At 49.3% G+C, this 21023-nt stretch overlaps 1 protein-coding gene across 1 annotated transcript in view; it reads right to left on the bottom strand.

The window, feature by feature from the left end:
* Positions 1–21023, bottom strand: part of LOC149345758 (uncharacterized) — a 59862-nt gene that overhangs the window by 29047 nt on the left and 9792 nt on the right. The window contains exon 4 of the mRNA XM_089541195.1: positions 7904–8051. Within this exon, the coding sequence (XP_089397321.1) occupies positions 7904–8051 (148 nt within the window). The remainder of the gene's footprint in view (positions 1–7903; positions 8052–21023) is intronic.

The raw sequence follows: 21023 nt of genomic DNA, 5'->3' as shown, positions 1-21023 counted from the left end.
ATGAAAGGAATGTGACCGGTGACTCAATCACTACAGCGATTCATAATTTTTTATGCGAAGCATATTACTAGAGCTACACTACAGCCCGTCGAGCGCGACGGTGGAGCTACCACCGTGACCACGTGACACCACGTGACAACATGACGTCCAGCAGAGAAGAGATGGGCTGCCGGCTCGCGCGGTCGGCCGCGGCGGTGGAGGCTCCACATCAGAGGCGCTGCCTGCTGCTTCTGGGGGTAAATCAATACAGTCTATAGGGAATGGTGGCGGTGGTGGAATAACTAAGGGTGTTTCCAATGTACTTTCCATGGGTGCCAAGAATGCTGTTGTGCCATTCTAGAGCATGCCAACCTGGGTAACATAATAGTAGAAGGGGTAAAAATGGCTTACGCAAATTGTACGACGAGAATTATAGTTAACGGCGAACTTACCAACAACCTCATAGTACGCTCGTCGGTGAGACAAGGATGCCCGCTCTCTCCCCTGCTTTTTGCAGTATATCTCGAGCCGTTGTGCTTGGCCGTTCTTAACAGTGACTGCATTTCTGGATTCAAGCTTCAGGCAGCCGAAGTGAAAATCCTTGCATACGCGGACGACATAGCCGTATTTTGCACAAACAGAGACAGCATTCGTGAAGCTACGAATGTGGTCGAAAAGGTCTGCGACCAAACTGGATGTCAGATAGACTGGGGAAAAAGCTCAGGATATTGGCATGGGAAATGGGATATTTCACCAGATTTTTTTCTCGACTGCAATGGACTGACTTACCGACGCGGTACCTTGGGGTGCCCCTAAAAAGTTATCGCGATCCCAGCACACACTGGAACGAGGAGACGTTAAAGGCAAGGGAGAAAGCGGACGCGTGGCAAGGAAGGCAGCTGTCAATCTTTTCACGTGCCTTTGTGTGCAATTCTAAGATATGGTACGTGATGAATGTGCTCTGTGCGTCGCGCAGCAATATTCAAAAAATCCATCGAGTGTTTGCAGTTTTTCTTTGGGCGTCGACCTAGGAGAAAACCAGGCGAACAAACTTGTTTATTTCAGTCAAAAGCGGTGGCGTTGGACTGGTTCATTTGTTTTTGCGTCAAGTGGTGTCGCGCTTTATTTTCCTTCGTGATCAAAATGACAAATTTTTGAGAACTGTTATGCAAATGCGGTTGCAAAGGCTGCTCCCCGGAATCATAGTGTCATCGTGTGAAAACATGTGTGGTGCTGTAAACGGATATTTGCGTGAGGTTGTCCTTTCCTTCAGGTCATTGGAAGTGCGTTTTTGACTAGAATACCTGTATAACGTTCCCAAAAAGAAGCTGTATAAGGATCTGGTTGATATTACGCTGCCGCCACCTTTGTATCGTGCGCCTTACCGTGGAGGCCCAAGGCAGGATATTTTAAAACGGGTGAAAATGATGCCGGTCCGGCCGACAGTGAAAACATTCTTTTTCAAATTGCACTCTAATACACTACCCGTTAAAACCTGGCTCCATGAAAAAGGAATCTTTGTCCCATGGACAACAAATTGCCTGTTATGTAAGCAGCCGGAGACAATTGAACATGTTTTCCTAGACTGCTGGGACGCCATATTTTTCTGGGATGTCCTGCAGAGAACCATCAAGAAAGAACTACCACTGCACCCTTATGGTATCAGATTTCTACCAGTTGATCGCAAAGAGGTACCCTATGACTTATTAATGCTTCTTGGCCTCCACAGCTTGTGGAAAACGCGAATGGAAGTAAGGCATGCGGATATAAACACTCATAGTACACGTGTGTCAAGATATGGTGGGCGGCTAGATGTTTGATTGGCGCCGAAATTATAATTAATCGGGCCAACCTGCCCACCACTGCACTCTCCGTAAATTCGGAGGGGGAGGAGCGACAAACCTCTCCACCCCGCGTGCGGAAGATGAGGTTAGACTGCTGACCGGCGATAGGGGCCACGCCTGATTAGCCGTTGACCGGAGGCATGAGGCGTATAGGCAAGTTTCTTTAGCAACCCTTTTACGTGGGTAAGAACAAGAACAAACGGCTACAAAACAAACCAAGCAATATTGCGAAAATACACAGGCGCGACGCGAGTAAACACAGGATCAGAACACAAGCAACTATTGACAATAAGAAGGAAAACAACAGGGCGAGAACTATACAACAAAGTTACACGATTAAAGCAATGTACAAAGGAATAGGACGAGAACAGCGACAGAACAAAGAAAAAGAGCAGAGCGAGTGGTGAGAATCGGTGACTTAGCTGCGTAGTGGCAAGGTCCGGTCGCAGGGAGCGTCGGGCTGCGGAAGCGCGCGGTGCTGATGGGGGGGGGGGGGGGGTGCGGATACGGGCGAACTTGGGTCACGGGTTACGCGTCTTCCACGCGTCTTTCGTGGCCGCCGTCGCCGCGCTCTACGCGTCAGACACCGCCTAGGCCCGCTTGCCGACCACTGCCCTGGCTGACCCTACACACGTCGGCACGCACCGAAATCTCTAAACCAACTAACTCGGTCGTGATTTTCCCGCCAGCGTGTTCACGTGACAAACCACAAAAAAAACAAATAAAAGCAAACGAATCCTCTCGGCCCCGTGCACCAACGATTTACAGATGTTGAGAAGGGGGGAGAAGAAACATGAAGAAACTGAAGGGGATGCGAAGGAAAGGTATGGTCCTAACGAGGAGCGATGTTAACTTCCCAAGGTTGGGACGGGTGCTAGGGCATTCACCGGCCGCTTCCCGTCCCCCCCTCGTGAAAGCACTCGCTTCCCGGCGATAATCCTGAGGAGGGGGGCGGCATAGTCTTGACCCCCCCAGCGTCGCGAGGGGTCAACGCCCACGCGGGGGGAGGCAAAGTCATCGCCGCTGCGTCGCGACATGCCCGCATACTACCGGCGCCGTGGCCAGCCGTGGCCACTTTGGTCGGAGAAGAAAGAAGAAAAATAAAGCATGCGCGCACTTTGTGACAACGTGAGAACTTTGTTGAAAGTGCTGTTTATCTGCGGGAACGTTACCAGGCGCAGCGTGACCCACCCCAGTGGGTAACACTACTAGATGATCTAGTGAAACTTAAGAAATTTTAACTTCACCCGTATCAGCTCAAGTGTAGCTGAAGTGGTCTTATTGTTTTCATGTCAATCTCGAAAAAAAAGAAAAAAAAAATGCTGTTGTAGCCGGTGCTGGGGCAGCGGTTGTACATTCTGCATTGAATTCACCGATGATCCCGTATATAGCTGCCACGGCAATCCTTGCTACACTTCTAGTGGTTGTATTAAAATGACCAAGTATTCAACCAAGGAAAGCCATGTATTACCAAGCCTAGCCATCAATATGCTTCGCATCTGACTAGGCTTAACCTTAGCTAAGCCTCAGCCATTTTTTTTGAATTTGCTGAAATTTTTTTCTCCAGCTGTTCAAGTTAGGTCCTAAAGGATTACTGAAAGCCAAAGGGCTTTTTAACGATCTTTACTACCAAAGATAAATAGCCCTAGTCTAGAGCAGTGGGAGGCCCTCCTGGCTGACTCCGACCCGAGCACACAGCTTATGCTGGTGACGAGGGCCAAGGCAGCGGCGGAGGCCGACGGGATCCTGGACTAGGGAAGACCAACCACTGAAGCTCCACATCTATCTATCCCCAACCCCCTACTCCCTAACTCTTCCTTTCGTTACAATAAATGTGTTTACTACTACTACTACTTACGGTCCTATCCAATCTTTCATTTTTGAAACAGCGCAACAAAGACGGGACGTGGAAACTGAGGGGTAAAGACAAACACGCGCTGACTAACAACTGGGTTTATTGAAAAAAACACACAAATATATAGACAGAGCTAGGAAAGATTAATCGCCACCATAGTCAACTCATGCCACATGTGAAGCCAGATACCCAATCTCCCCTTCGGAAAGGGCGACCGATGGGCAACTAATGCACGTTGCGCCTTTCTCAAGTATAAGAAAAGCTTCAATCACTTCTCGCGTCATCTTATCACAATGGCGGAACACGATATTGGTGTTCTTATAGTCGGGGGTACATTTGCATTTCTTGCAACGGAATGCACCTTTAGCGAGAGGGTCTCCTTCAGATTTTCTTTTTTCGTAATCTTTTTCGTGTTGACATTTGCACTTCCTGCAGTGGAGCGCCACGTGTGACAGGGGGTCTTTTTTTCTGGTGTTCTCATGTTCCATGAGTCGCTTGTTGATGCATCTTCCTCTTTAGCCAATATATGTGGCGCCACACGAGAAGGGAATTTTGTATACTACCCCTACCTCGCAAGGTACATAAGGGGAAACATGGCGCACCTGACAAGCCCTTTTGTTTCCCTCCTGCCTCTGCCTTACCTGTTTGCACATCCTGCCTAATTTCTTCGGGGCAGAAAACACGACGTCAACGCTATATCTGCCTGCCACTTTTTTGAGCCCATGGGACATACTGTGCGCATATGGAACCACTGCCGGCCTTTTATTTTTATTTTCATTTCTTGCACTCGGCCGAGCCCCATACTTCACCTGCGCCGCCGCGGTGGCTCAGCGGTTATGGTGCTCGGCTGCTGACCCGAAAGACGCGGGTTCGATCCCGGCCGCGGCGGCTGGAATTTCTTTGGAGGAGAAATTCTAGAGGCCCGTGTACTGTGCGATGTCAGTGCACGTTAAAGAACCCCAGGTGGTCGAAATTTCCGGAGCCCTCCACTACGGCGTCTCCCATAGCCTTAGTCGCTTTGGGACGTTAAACCCCGTAAACCAAACCATACTTCACTTGCCTAAGCAATTTTGTCTGCTGCCCATGAAATGAGGTGAGCCGGATAGCCATTCGCGCATAATCTGTTTGATTGGGCTGCAATGCTCTCCCCAATCATTTCATGGCAGGACTTCTTGAGTGAAGAGTGCAGGCAAGACAAGATAATGCCTTCTTTTATAAGCTTGGAATGACCTGACCTGAAGTTTAACAAGGGCTTAGCCGATCTTGGCCGATAACACCAGCACACGTGCTTGTCTCGGGAAAACAAAACCAAATCTAGAAACTGCAGTTCCTTGTTCGTGGGTACCTCTGTTGTAAACTTTAGCCCACGCCCGTACTCATTAAACACCTTAAGAACATCGACTAACATTCTAGGCAGGCTGCCTGGCGGGGTAAACACCAAATAGTCGTCAACATAACGAAAAATACGCACCCCTAACTCTTTCGAAGCTTGCTCAATCGCCATGTCCACAAAACTAAAAAAAATGTTAGCCAATACAGGTGCAACCCTGGAACCAATGCATACCTCAGATGCTTGCACAAATGACTTGCCCTCCCACTCAACAACTGTTGCCGACAGGTAGAAGGAAAGATTTCTAAAAAACTATCAACAGACACCACATTTTTCGATGAATGCACTTTCGTCATTGTCCTGTGTGATGCACATTTTAACGGCCCTCATGAGCTCTCCGTGTGGCAATGAATAATAAAGGTCCACTACGTCAACGCTGAAAAACGTGCAGATCCCAGGGTTATCCAGCTTAAGGTGCTCCACCAGCACATCCGAATTGGGAATCACGAATGGGTCCGGCAGGGCCAGCGCTTCCAGTTGCCTTTGAAGATATCCTGAAACCACATGCTGCCAGGTCCCTCGTTCGGAGACAATGGAACGGAAAGGGTGGTCCGGCTTGTGCGTCTTAATGGTGAAAAAAACTTCGAGCTTCAGCCCTGCCCACTTATTCGCTGCGTCCGCCAGCTTGCTCAAATTGTGGTGTCTCAAAAGTTCGACCGCCCGCCATTTCACCTTAGAACCACTGAAGTCGACTTCCTTGAAGTTTCTCCCCAGGGCTTCTGAAGCTTTATCCGCATAGGTGCCTGCCGGAAGGACCACAAAGCAACCTAACTCCAAAGCAACCTAACTTTCCTAACTCTGTCTATATATTTGTGTTTTTTTCAATAAATCCAGTTGTTAGTCAGCGCCTGTTTGTCTTTACCCCTCAGTTTCCACGTCCCGTCTTTGTTGCGCTGTTTCAAAAATGAATACGTACCAATGCCCAAATTTCTGCTTTACCTATCCAATCTGTCTTCCAACCCAGCATAATGTGGCAACCTTGTGTGCAACCGAATAATGATATCAGTGCCGTATGGTGGGAGGCCAGTTGTCTACTGACGCGCTAACTAGACAAGACTGTTCTTCCTTTTTGATCACTGTTCTGTCAAGGCTGGGAAAACAGTCCATGTTTTTGATCACATACACCCTTTGCCAGCAGGTATTAAAACAGTAAAAACATCAATGCCCATAATTTATTAAAATATATCATATGATGCACAATTTTTAGGCATCTTTTATATAGAATATTCATATTTCTTAATAAATACACTTAAGAGAAGCTCAACATTTCTTTAAGAAATAACAGATGCGGGGTGTTCGTTCAGTCGGCGCCATATGGGTTGCTTGAGGCATAGTATTTTTCATTCGGAGTGTTCGTCGACAACTGGCTTTACCTTCGCTGTAATTATGCCTTGTTTATGATATTTCCATACTCAAGATTCTGTTGAAAGGAAGGTATCGTGCCATGGCCGCCATATTGTAGGCAGGCAGTGCAGCAGAGAAGCACATAACAGTGCTTTAGCGTATTGGGATGTTTCATGTTGTGCAAAAAAGGAACAAAAATTTATTGTCGTTATTAGTATGGTTTGATATTAGCATTATATTATTATTGATAAATTAATTGCGGCTCAAGTGCTAACCATAAAAACACAAACACCTCCACAGCATGACGTAGGCAGCACGATGTCACAATTATTTCAGGATTGCACCTAAGTCTGCTTAGAGCCTTTCCCGAAGCTCTTTTTCCTCCTCCTTTTGAAGCGAAAAGCGTGACTGGGCTAGTCAACACCGAGGCTAGCGTGGGCCCCGTCGTCAGAAGAAGCCACAGGTGCGCATGCGCGAACTGCGTGACATCATGGTGGACACCCGAACCGCGCCGTAAGGGAAGGAATATGAAAACAAAATTGTTTTTAAGGAAAGGGAACGACTCCTGCCTCTCTCATATCTCGGTGGATACCCGAACCGCGCCGTAAGGGCCTTAAGGAAAATGAAATGAAAATTGCTTTTAAGGAAAGCAAATGCCTGTCTCTCATATCTTGGTGTACACCCGGAAGGAATGCACGCCACAGTACATGTCTCTAAAGCAACCTTTCTAAGACAGCACCGTATTCACTACACGCGCGGCTCATCTTCCGCCTGGCCGCAGCTTTTCGCTTCGAGATATCCAGGCTTAACCTTAGCTAAGCCACAGCCAATTTCTTGGGGGGTCATAGTTTTTTTCGTTTTTAAATTTTTGTTCTTGTTCTTATTTTCTTATTTTGAATTTCAGATGACTGCGGCAACCCGTATTGCAGCAATGGGTAAGCAAGATGTGCACACACTATATCGACGTCTATGGCTGTTGTGACGTCAATCGACGCCCATGGCTATTCTGACTTAAGTGCATTTTTCGCGTTCCCTCGCGTTAAATTAATTGCCTAATGATACATTATCAACCAAATTTTTTTCCACAGCAAAATTTTATACACTATCGCACACAACCATATTTTCACACATTTCAGAAAATGACGTAATCGTGCAGGCAAAATTGCGAAAACTTTTGCTGGTTTGGTTTGGTTTATGGGGTTTAACGTCCCAAAGCGACTAAGGCTCTGAGAGACGCCGTAGTGGAGGGCTCCGGAAATTTCGACCACCTGGGGTTGTTTAACGTGCACTGACATCGCACTGTACACGGGCCTCTAGAATTTCTCCTCCAAAGAAATTCAACCGCCGCGGCCGGGATCGAACCGCGTCGTTCGGGTCAGCAGCCGAGCACCATTTTACTGACGCAAGGGAACCATATGATGCTCTCGGGTTAAAAACTACCAGACCACAGCGCAGCCCGCGTCACAAGGATCGACAGAGAAAGAGACGTACGTTGAATATGTTCCTGGTCTCTCCCAACAACGCATTCAGACGGGGGACATTTTCCACCATGCCAAGAAGGCCGTAGTGCTTCAAGTTGCCCGACTCCAGGCTAGCGAGAGCTTGTCGGTTGCCTCGTATTACGGGAGCGGTAATGTACCTGTGAAGGAAAGCAAAACACAGGTTGGCGTCCATAGCTTTCCTGCACAAGCAAACATGCAGTTACAGCGTACGCTAAGAGGCACGCCTCGAAACCCTTACAAAGGACTGAGCGCGGCCTGTTCTGAGGCGGAAGTGTTATGTGGCCAATTAGCAGCGGTACCCGGCGTCGTTGTCGGCGTCCAGCAAACCCCCAATGACGTCATCAGCGGTGAAAAATTTCTTCGGAAGGTGCCGGCAATTTCACCACGGACCTTCAGTCTGGGCGGCGAGCCAGCGACCCGTAGGCCTCAAACAAGCGCTGCCTCTTGGCGAATAAACGTGAACTCAGTGCATGCGTTCCACTGCGACTGTATGCTGATGAGCAGCTGAGTCATTAGGAAGGAAGGAAAAAATTAAATTAAAAAGCAATGCATTCACCTTCAAAGTACGTATGTAGTCCTGAGTATCCTCCGTAATTTTCTTGCGCCACAATAGACACCTTTAGCATAAAGTGTATCGTGTTACTGTTGCAGGAGCAGCGGAAGTCAGCCCACCGCCGCTGAGCACGCTCTCATTGGTCCCGATGCTGCAGACGCGCGCGCAGCTGCCGGGTACGTGGCGCCATCTTGCGCCGTTAAGGCGACTAACGCGTGCACATAAGCGCGCGCGGGCTTCCGGTACTTCGGTAACGGTAACACGGTACACGGCATGCTGAGGGTGTCTAATATGAACAGCGTACCGGTCGTATCTACTACGCAGCTGGAGCACGGATTCGAATTTATCAAGCGATACGGGCCTTAGCACCGAAACGCTGTACATCCTTTGGGCCTTTCTGACAGGGATGAAAAAGATGCTGTTACATACACAAAACACTGGCGGTTGCAGCGTTGGACTGGAGGTATGTAACACCCCTTCAAACCGGAAATTAGGCTCTAAAGACCCACATTCCAGTCGAAAGAAGAAATAACGACAGGACAGTGTCAAAAAATGCTACAAAATATTTTGTAGTTTTGTCAGAACGACAGACTTTTCCTGTTGTTTTGCACTATTTTCTGTTGTACTGAAGCTTTTTTTGTAGTACTTTTCGGTATGAACTACACAAAGTTTTATTGCTATTACAAAACTTTCTCGTAATAACAAGTTTTAGGTCGAAAAGATGGCAGAAAATTTCATGAAGACAAATTTTTATGGAAGGTCGCAACCTGACTGAAACGCCATTAGGACGTATCAGAGTATTGGAAAATGACTAAAACATTAGAAAACGGCTGATGAGAAGGTCGCAACTTCACTCAAAAATCATTAGCATGTCAGTATATAGAATAACTCAACTGCGGTGGAAAGAAAAAGGAGATAACTATGGAATCGAGCCCCCAACCTTTGGGTTGCGAGTGAGGCACGCTACTGCTAGGCCGCGCAGGCGCTTTCGTACATACATTTGAAGCGCAGCTTTATTTGCATGTCGTGTAATATTGTCACGACCAGAGGGGCCGTGGAGATAGGCGTCGGGAAGAACCCAAGACTGGGAGCCTTCTTTTAATTACAGCAGCAGGTTCCAGGACACCGAACAGAACAAGCACGCCTCGAGAGCCCACCGCCGCTTCGTCGTCGTCTTCGACTCAGCGCGGAGGCCGCGCGGCGCGTTAGGCGCGTGGCATTATTCCCCCCCCTCCCCCCCGCGAAAGCAAACATCGTCTCGATGTGGAATGGGATATGTACAGGGAGAGGAGGAGGAGCAAAAAAAAAAGAAGAAAAATAGGGGTGAGGTGAACTATACAATGCGCGCTAGATGACATGCGGGGAGAGTCAAGTACATACGTGGGGTAAGGGAGGAAAGGTACGAAACGAAGCGTGAATACAGCGCTCAGTCACGCGCAAAGTACGGCTTTAAGCGCACTACATGCACGATTTCGGACCGGTGACGCTGAGTTCACAGTTCACAGTTCCATGGGGGACAACTTCATAGTTGACGCTGTTCAGGCGGCGCAGGACTCTGTACGGGCCAAAATACCTATTTAAAAGCTTTTCGCACAATCCCTTGCGGCGCACGGGTGTCCACACCCACACGTGGTCGCCCGGCTCGTAGTGCACGTCCCTGTGCCGAAGGTTATAGTGTCGGGCATCGGCGGATTGCTGGTCCTTGATGTGCAAGCGGGCCAGCTGACGGGCCTGCTCTGCTTGTTCCACGAAGTGGCCTGCCTCAGGGGGGAGCTCTGCGTCGCCGTACGGCAGCATGGCGTCTAGCATCATACGGACCTCTCTGCCATACACGAGACGGAACGGGGTGAACTGGGTGGTTTCCTGCGTCGCAGTATTATATGCGAAGGTGACGTAAGGCAAGACCTCATCCCAGGTTTTGTGTTCAACGTCGACGTACATCGAGATCATGTCCGCCAATGTTTTGTTGAGCCGTTCCGTTAGACCATTGGTTTGGGGATGATACGCTGTTGTTGGTCGATGAGCTGTATGGCTAAGCGCTAAGATGTCACGTAGGAGTCGGGCTGTAAACGCCTTGCCTCGGTCAGTAATGATGGCCGATGGGGCGCCGTGTATAAGCACGATGTCGTGCATAAAGAAGTGGGCAACTTCGGCGGCAGTACCTCGCGCCAGGGCCTTCGTTTCAGCGTATCGGGGCAAGTAGTCTGTGGCGACTACGATCCACTTGTGGCCGGTCGACGAGAGGGGAAATGGCCCCAGAAGGTCCATGCCGACTTTGTCGAATGGTACTTGGGGCGGCTCGATGCACTGAAGCAGTCGAGGAGGCTTGAGCGCAGGTTTTTTCCGCCGCTGGCATTGCCGGCATGTCCGGACATAATGCCTCACACTTGAAGTAAGGTTGGGCCAGTAATAGTTCTGCCGGATTCGGGACAAGGTGCGTGTAACTCCAAGGTGGCCGGAAGTTGGTTCATCATGGCAGGCAAGGAGGACTTCATCCCGTAGATCAGACGGTATGACGAGCAGGTAAGTTGTCGAACTTGAAGTAGAGTTCTTTTTATAAAGCACTCCTCTCCGCAGGCAGAACGACGAAAGTCCACGAGCGAGGTATCGTGGTATTTCAGGGCACCCACCTTCGAGATGATCGATGAGCAGACGCAGCTCGGCGTCGGCACGCTGTCTGGAAACGAGCTCAGAAGTGCTGACCGCTCCAAGGAAGCTATCATCGTCGGTGGTGTCTTGTGGGGGAGGTTCGACGGGAGCGCGGGACTAGCTGTCAGCGTCGGTGTGTTTCCAGCCCGACTTGTAGGTGACGGTGAAATCGAATTCCTGCAGGCGTAATGCCCAACGTGCTAGGCGGCCGCAAGGGTCCTTTAAATTTTTCAGCCAGCACAGCGAGTGGTGGTCGGTGACGATACAAAACGGTCTGCCATACAGGTATGGGCGGAACTTAGCGGCGGCCCAGACTACCGCTAAACATTCTTTTTCCGTGGTAGAGTAGTTCAACTCAGCGCGTGACAGTGCGCGGCTGGCGTAGGCAATTACTTTGTCGACACCGCTTTGCCGCTGAAGTAGAACGGCGCCAAGGCCGACGTTGCTCGCATCCGTGTGCACCTCTGTGTCGGCATCTTCGTCGAAATGTGCCAAGATGGGCGGTGATTGAGTCGGCGTCGTAACTCGTCGAAGGCAGCCTGCTGTTCGTTGCCCCAGGAAAATGACTTGTCATCACGGGTTAGGAGCGTCAGAGGGCTGGCGAGCTGGGCGAAGTTTCTAATGAAGCGGCGATAATAGGAGCACAGGCCCAGAAAGCGTCGGACTGCTTTTTTGTGGACGGGGACCGGAAAGGCAGCAACGGCAGCAAGCTTCTCTGGGTCAGCTCGGATTCCGTCAGCACTAATGACGTGCCCGAGGAACTTCAATTCGGTGAAACCAAAGTGGCATTTTTCTGGTTTGAGGGAGAGGTTGGCGGATCGAACGGCTTCGAGGACAGTCCTGAGGCGGTGTAGATGTTCCGTGAACGTTGCGGAAAAAATGATCACATCATCAAGATAAACAAGGCAGGTCTGCCACTTCAAACCTGTTAAAACGGTGTCCATCATTCTTTGGAACGTGGCAGGAGCACAGCAGAGCCCGAATGGGAGGACGCGAAATTCATACAGCCCGTCCGGTGTGATGAAGGCGGTTTTCTCACGGTCCCTCTCATCAACTTCTATCTGCCAATAACCACTTCTGAGGTCGACCGAAGAGAAGTACTTGGCTTGACGAAGTCGGTCGAGGGAGTCGTCGATACGCGGGAGCGGATACACGTCTTTCTTGGTCACACTGTTCAGCTTCCTGTAGTCGACGCAGAATCGTAGTGTCCCGTCTTTCTTCTTCACGAGGACGACAGGAGACGACCACGGACTGCTTGACGGTTGGATGACGCCGTCTGTGAGCATCTCTTCGACCTGTGTTTGGATAGCATCTCGCTCACGAGGGGACACACGATAGGGCTGCTGATGGATGGGTCGTGCTCCTTCATGAGTGATAATGCGGTGTTTAACTATCGACGTTTGTCACACTTTAGACGACGACGTGAAACACGCACCAAACTTCCGCAAGAGGTCCTGGAGTTGCCTCGTTTCAGCGGGTGCAAGGCCTGGATTGATGTCTACGTTGGTGACCGCTTCGGTGTCAGCTCCAGGTGTGCCCTCCTCGCAAGCAAAGCATTCGGCCACTTCCTGAACATAGTCGACTTAAGCGATGGCTGTGCCACGAAACAGATGTCGATGCTCATTGCCGAAATTGGTGACAAGGACCTCTGTACAACCGTCATGAAGGGATCCAAGGCCCCGTGCCACCGCAACTCCCTTAGTGAGTACGAGGGAGACATTAGGCTCGACAACCCGCAGTCCCCTATGTGGCTAGTCACAGGTAACTCTTGCGAGAATGCTGGCACGTGGTGGCACCGTAACGGTATCGTCGGCAATTCGCAGGGCGGACCGAGAACCCTGGTGCGCAGGTTCTTTTGTGGCCATTGCGGTAGAAAATGTCACCAAGCGATTCGGAGGGTCTATGTTAGCACCGTGCTCGCGAAGAAAGTCGATGCAATTCATTCATTCATTCATTCATTCATTCATTCATTCATTCATTTATTCCACATTTATCCTGGTACAGAAAAAAATGTGAGGGCAAGGACTAAAAGCTGCTAGTTAAGCAGCTTGACTAAGGCCCTTGCCCCCTTTGATGGCAGCGTACAGGGGTTTAAAATCACACAAAAAATTACACACAATGATTAGATTAGTTTCTGCAGAAATTCTTGCACTACAGCACAAAATACGATCAAATAATATTTTACGCGCGTGCACCAGAAAGCATTATACCGAGTCAACACACACACACACACACACACACATATATATATATATATATATATATATATATATATATATATATATAACTCTATACACAAAAATTTATACATGTACATACTTCAAAAATGAAATCTGAAACACAGACAAATGTATTTATGCAGAAATGTTTCTCTAATTACAACATGGAAATGCCAGTCCTTAATCTATTGCTTCATACAGTTAAATTCCTAAAATATTTAACGAGTGCGGGTCTTGACGATGTTCTTATGTCCATGTCTGTGTCTTGAAGTGTGTTTAATAATACTGGCAAGCGATGTTCCAATCTATTAAAACCGTTATTTGTGCGCGAAAAGGGGACTAGCCAAATGTTTCTGTGTCTTATGTTGTAAGGAACATCCAAAGATTGTCTAAGATTGCACAGCGAGAGAAAGCATGTATTGGATTTTGCCAACGAGATTTTATACTTCATACTTAAGTTTAAATTGTACAGATGTACAGCAGGGACTATATTATATGTTGAGAAAAGCTCTGTTGTATGGCCATCATACGGTAAGCCTGCAATGTGACGGATTGCTTTCTTCTGCATTAAAAATAGCCGGTGTATGTTCGCCTTTGATGTCGTTGCCCAAACAAGGCTACAGTAATTGATGTGTGGGGTAAATAAGGCATTATATAACATTAGCTTTATCTTAGGTGGAACAATGTAACGAAGTCTGCACAGAACACCACAGGCCTTGGCCAAGTTGTGAAGCACATTTGTTACATGTGCATCCCAATTTAGATGTTCATTAAATACTACACCTAAGGTTTTCACCTCATGTACAGTATCTATTTTTTCTTGGCCTATCTTTAAACAAATACTGTAATCAAGAATTTTTTGCACAGGTCGAAATAGGACAGCCTTGGTTTTTTTCGTATTTATTTCTAATGAATTTACTTTACCCCATTCTAACAGTTTACTAAATGTAATATTACCTAAAGACGATAATTCACTAATGTCCTCTGACTGAATAAAGAAACTTGTGTCATCGGCATAGACTACAAATAATGCCTGGTTGCTTATTGTTACTATGTCATTTATATAGATAGTAAAAAGAATGGGTCCTAATATACTACCTTGGGGCACTCCACAAGATATATTGCGTAGAGCTGACGACTCCTCTTTTAGTGAAACGCTTTGTTGTCTCGCGGACAGATATGATTGTAAAAGGGCAAGAGGTATTCCACGGAATCCGTAATGTTCAAGCTTAGAATATAGGGTTGTGTGGTTAATTCTGTCAAATGCCTTGGAGAAATCTACAAAGCCGCCTAGTGTTAATTTTCGCTGTTCGAAACCTTTAATAATAAATTCCTTTTGTGTGAGAAGGGCCAGTTCTGTTGACATACCCTGCCGGAAACCAAACTGCTGGATGGATATTATAGAATGCTTATCACAGAACGATACAACTCTTTTGTAGATGACTTTTTCCAATCCTTTTGATATGACAGGCAGCACAGAAATAGGCCTATAATTCGAAAACTCATTTTTGTCTCCCGACTTCAGAACAGTGACTCTGGCTAGCTGCATTTTTTGTGGGAAAACACCAGTAGTCAAACAGGTATTGAAAATATGTGTGAGAGCAGGTACTAGGAGCTCGAGCACAAACTTTATGGGGTGGATAAGAAGGCCATCAATATCACGCGCTTTGCTATTCTTCAAAGACATAAAAATGGAATACACTTCATCTGGAGTAACTGGATCAAAAAAAGCAGTGTGGGCATTCGGTAGACCCAAGTAGGACGATGCTTTATCATCATGGTTACGGTTCGCTAAAGTCGTAAAGTATTCATTAAACTTATTTGCTAGTTCTCTTCCTTTAAAACTTTGATTATTGACACTAATTTCGAGGTCTCCACTTTCGTGCGTATTGCGATTTAAAAGTTTATGTAATTCACGCCAAAGAGCGTCTCCCCGAGTTGCAACGCGACCAAAAAGATTTTCAAAATAAGCGTGTTTAGAGTTGCGTAACACTTTTGTTACACTGTTTCTGTATTTCTTAAATGATATGAAGTCATTGGGGTCTTTTGTTTTCAAGAACTGAAAATACATCGCATTTTTTTCACTAATCATTCTAATACATTCGTCAGTGAGCCATGGTTTCCGACATTTTTTGCGCTTTTTGACAGATTTGTACTTAAAACAATCTGTGTAAGCACGTTTAAGCAAACCCAAGAAAATGTCGTAGGCATCATCAGCAGTAGTACACTCAAGCACAGATGTAAAGTCAATTTCCTCAACTGCAGTTCGGAAACGTTCAAGCGTTTTTTCATTAATTTCTTGAACTAAAAATGATTCACAAGGCTTTTCGAAGTTTTTACATAGCTCACCGGGCTTACAAAACATAAAAATAGGCAAATGATCACCCAGAGCTGCCGTTATAACGCCGGCTTTGATACAGCCTTCCGGGTTATTTGTGATGAATATGTCAAGAAGACTTTCAGAGTGACAAGTGATGCGTGTAGGCTCTGTTATTACGGTCGAACAATGAAAAGTGTCCAGAAGCAGACACATACGTTGCGAGTTTAGAGTAGGCTGAAGCATGTTAATGTTGCAGTCACCACCGATGGTAATGTGCAGTTTATTCAAACACGCGAAATTCAGGAGCCTTTCTAAGTAGGCAAGAAATTGATCAGTATTCCCATCTGGTGGCCTATAAGTAACGACAAATATAGATTGCTTGCATTGGAGCGTCAGAGTCTCGTAATCGGGAGTAATAGCTGTGAAGTCGGGGAGCACTACGCATGGCAACTGTTCTGATATCAACTGCATTACTCCCCCACCACGCCTGCAGGGTCTGTTTAGGTAGAAACTCCTGTAGCCTGGTAGACAAAGCACTTCTTCTTGCGTTTTATACCATGTTTCGGTTATCATTATGATATGAAACTTGAATCTAAATTCATCAAAAAATGTTGTTACTTCATCGTATTTGTTCCTTGCAGACTGCGCATTAAAATATAGAAAGGCAAGGTGCGCACTGTTTTTCGGGCAAGCGATATTTTTCGGTGTGTTCATCAGCACGGGAAAAGAAGATGCACTGAGTAGCGCAAGATGTGCTTACACAATCTTTTCCAAATCAGCTTCGCATGAAATCCGGATGACACGAGATGTCTCCGTTTTCCGCGCGAAAACTTTGCCGCCTTTCGCCCATGCAAAACGCCAGCTCATTGCCTTCTTTTTTGCGATAGTCTTTCCTAGCAGAAACTTAAGCTGAGGGCAAAGGTGTTCGTTCACAAACACCGATGCCTTGGTTGAAAATCCTAGGTCTTCGGTATTTAGTTTCTTGCTGCGTGCCTTGTCAATCACTTGGTTTCGTTTCGCACGGCTGTTGAAAACGGCAACAATGTTCTTGCTTTCGGCGTCGTTCCAAACAGGAACACGATGACACACCTCGATATCCTGCCTATCTATAGGCTCACCCACTGCGTCGCCCACTTTAGCAAGCAGCTCTTCTAGGTTTTCATTATCCTCACACGGTACACCCTTTATTTCAATGTTCTTGATCCTAGAATACTGATCTTGTTCAGTTACTCTAACAGAGTTGTCGTGCACCTGTTTTCTCAGATTTTCAAGCTCCTTTAGCAATTCTTCATGAGATTCTTTTAGTGCAGCATTTTCCTTCTTTATTTCGGCACACTCTTGCTTCATTTCTTCGTAGTCTTTGTTGATGTACTCTAGGCTACTTTTCAGCTCCCTCAGTTCCTTTCGGAATTCACGCTTTAGGTCAGCAATTTCTGTCATGTCGCAAACAGCACGCAAAGCACTACACGTATCAAAAACGTCACCGGCAGCAGAGGCAGGGCAGAGGGCAGTGCAAAATAAAAGATACAAAAATGACAGCTCAAACCTGCGATTCAAGATGAAAGAATAAGCGTTGTTGCCGGTCCACTGCCTCCGCTGCCAAATGACCAGGATGGCGATGTTGCAGTCCTTTTATAGCCAGGCGACGTAGCAGTGCTGTGATGCAGTACCACGTGATGTCCACCACGTGATGTCGCAGGTATGCAGGGGTCCTTTTGTTGGCCGGAAATCAGCCCAGGCAGTCCGGTGGTCCACACTATCGGGTTATAGCGCTCGGGGTAGTAGGCGTCTGCGATTCAAGATGAAAGAATAAGCGTTGTTGCCGGTCCACTGCCTCCGCTGCCAAATGACCAGGATGGCGATGTTGCAGTCCTTTTATAGCCAGGCGACGTAGCAGTGCTGTGATGCAGTACCACGTGATGTCCACCACGTGATGTCGCAGGTATGCAGGGGTCCTTTTGTTGGCCGGAAATCAGCCCAGGCAGTCCGGTGGTCCACACTATCGGGTTATAACGCTCGGGGTAGTAGGCGTCTGCGATTCAAGATGAAAGAATAAGCGTTGTTGCCGGTCCACTGCCTCCGCTGCCAAAATCCACACGCTGCCAAGGATGGCATCGCGAGAACATTCGCGCAGACGAGAAAAGTGGCAACGAATGTGCAGCCTCGGACCGTAACCCGGGCCGCACACATACCGAGTGGTGCGACAAGATGTCCGCCGGCCGTACGTATGTCGGGGCCGTCCCAGGGTGTCGTCACTTTTTTCAGGGCCGTCGCCAGCCGTCCGCTAAGGATAGAGTAATCTGCGCCCGTATCGACCAACGCGCTGACCTCCTTTCTGTCGACGAGAACAGGGATATCAAAAGAGACCCTTCCTTCAGCGCGGCCCGTCGATGGCTGTTGTGGATGACTCAGTCGGTGCGGCGGCGGGAACTGGTCGGCGACTGGAGTTGCGTCGTCGGGGCGATTCAAGCGGCGGGTTGGGGAAAATTCTTCGGCGATGCGGCGTTCGGCGTCGGGGCGATCGGGTCGGTGCGGCGGCGGAAGCGGGTCGGCGATTGGGGTTACGGCATCGCGGCGAGTCGGAAGGCGCGTCGGGGAAAACTGTGCAGCGTTGCGGCATCCGACGTCAGGGCTATTCGGTTGCTGCGGCGGTGGAAGCTTTGCGGCGGATCGGCGTTCGGCGGCCTCGCCTCCAAAGGCCGCCGGAGCTAGTTTTCTTGACGAGGGCTCGAGGAACCGCGTTGTCCTGAGGCGAAACGGAGCCCAGAGGGGGAAGACCGGCGTGGAAAAGGCGATCGCGACTCGCGGCGCGGAGGAGGCGGTGAACTACGCTGGCGGGTGACGTACTCGGCGATGTCTTGAGGGCGCTCTCCAGGCCGTGGACGGGGGCTGTCGATAGGAAATCCGCGTAGTCCCATTTCGCGATAGGGGCACCGCCGGTAGAGATGGCCGGCCTCACCACAGTGGTAGCAGAGCGGTCGTTGATCTGGGGTGCGCCAGAGGTCAGTCTTCCGCGGTGCCTGGCGCCGATCCGCCCAGAAAGGAGTAGGCTGAGCAGAGTGCACCGCGACCAATGGTGCGGTGTAAGGCAAAGGCCCAGGAGATGGGGCCGCGCGGCGGACGACGTCCGCGTACGTGACTGGCTGGACCGGAGTCGGGTACGGCGCGGGATCGTATGGAGTCGGTGGCGGCGCCGGCACAACTGCAGCGTCTTGTGCTCTGAGGGCCTGCCGGACTTCCTCGCGGATGACGCTGGTGACGGAATCGACGCGAGGGGCATAGGTTCCTTGAAGGTGCTGCAGCTCCTCGCGGACCACTGAACGGATGAGTTCGCGAAGGGAGTCCGGATTCGGCCTGGGATCATGGTCGAACCGGTCCAACGTTGACAGTGTCGACGACGGACGCAGTTGCCGGGCGTACTCTTGGGATCTCTGCTGCAGCAATTTCTCCATGTGCACGGCCTCGGCCAGGAACTCTGCGACGGTGTTGGGCGGGTTCCGCACAAGGCCGGAAAAGAGTTGGTCTTTTACGCCGCGCATGAGGTGCCGCAGCTTTTTTTCTTCAGGCATTGCCGGATCGGCGCGATGACAAAGACGCGTCACATCCTCGACGTACATGGCAACACCCTAATTGGGGAGCTGAATTCTAGATGACAGGGTACGCTCCGCGCTCTCCCGGCGGTCGCTGTTGGCGTACGTACTAAGGAGCTGACGTCGAAAGTCCGGCCACGTCGAGAAAGTAGCCTCATGGTTTTCGAACCACGTGCGTGCAGAGTCCTCAAGGCTAAAGTACACGTTACGCAGCTTTGTAGCGGCGTCCCAGCAGTTGAAGGTCGCAACCCGTTCGTAGTGCGCCAACCAATCTTCGGCATCTTCAAACAGGTCACCGTGAAAGGGCTTAGGCGTTCGTGGGGTCTGAAGAGTGAGGTAGGTGGGGTTGGCTGCAGGGACAATCGGAGGCAGGGCGGGTATTGGCGTCGCCATGAGTGTAGGGGTAGTCGAGGGCTCACCGACAAAAGGGAGGGCCTCGGGGGACAGGCCTCGGATCCTCCGGCTGGCACGATGGACAGGGGTGGTCACAAGAGGCGGGCGCGTCGAGTCGTCCTCAGGAGTAGGGAGCATCGGCCGCACCTCCACCAGTGTCACGACCAGAGGGGCCGTGGAGATAGGCGTCGGGAAGAACCCAAGACTGGGAGCCTTCTTTTAATTACAGCAGCAGGTTCCAGGACACCGAACAGAACAAGGACGCCTCGAGAGCCCACCGCCGCTTCGTCGTCGTCTTCGACTCAGCGCGGAGTCCGCGCGGCGCGTTAGGCGCGTGGCAATATTTCATTCTGACTGTGGCGTGAGGAAGAGGCACTGCTGACAGCAGCCATTAAAGCCTGCGCGTCATACTCTGAAAGACAGAGCTCCGGTGTGCCTCAAATTTTCTTTTCCAGCGGCGGCTGCAAAAGCACATTTCCCTCGATTTGGCGTCATCATGGTCTCGTCCACATACAAAGCGGCTTTGAAGAAAGGAAATGCGCCGTAACTCTCACACCCACTGATCCTCTCACCCATGCTCCCAAGACGGGGAAGTGGAAATAATAGAGTGAGAGCGGAGGAGGAAGGGGAGAGGAGCTGAGGGGGAAATTGAGAAAAGAGGAAAAATATCGACGAGAGAGAGCAAAAGGTGACAGACGGGGGGTTTGAATGTGTGCGCAACACAGCTGTTGAAAAGAAGCCCAGGCGGTCGGCAACGGCAAGTTTTAGAACAAGGGTGCCCTGGGGAAAAGAGGAATAGCGGTGCTGCAGTGCGCATGCGCAGAAAGAAACTCACTCCTCGGGGTACTGTTCTGTGCATGCACACTGACCCCCCGCTGTTCCCTTATCCCCCCAACCGATAGTATCCCCGTGTTCTAAAGCTCTAGCAATTCAGAGCCCTCCTAATTTACGGCGTCTCTTCCTCTGTCACTTCTAGCACTCCCTCTTCAATCCTTTCTCTCAGGTGTGTTTGAAGTTTTCACTGAGAAGGGTGAGTTACTGAGCCTTTTTTTTTCGTGAAAAATGTTTTCGAGAAACAGCTCTGCTCATCTTCCGTAGCGCAATCCGGTCAGTGCGACAAACGCTCGGCTCTGAAGAGAGCAGCATTCACGCAACACTTCACGCAAACACGCTACGCGAAGAGATCAATTCTGCGCCCGCGCATTTCTCAGCCCACAAAGTATTCATTGCATGCCGCCTATAAAAAGCACAATAGGCATACCATTACCTTTGGCTTCATGATGACGTAAATCATTTCCTCTATAGCTAGCGCTGACCAATAGTCGCATCTTACGGGTAAGCGGCTGGGCCTTCCGTACGCTGGCTCTGATCATTAACTACAGCTC

This window comes from Amblyomma mixtum, chromosome 4 (genome assembly GCF_055824585.1).
Source record: "Amblyomma mixtum isolate Tamu chromosome 4, ASM5582458v1, whole genome shotgun sequence".
Classification (NCBI taxonomy): domain Eukaryota; kingdom Metazoa; phylum Arthropoda; class Arachnida; order Ixodida; family Ixodidae; genus Amblyomma; species Amblyomma mixtum.
The sequence above is the reverse complement of the archived record's forward strand: the minus strand, read 5'-3'. Positions and strand labels throughout refer to the sequence as shown.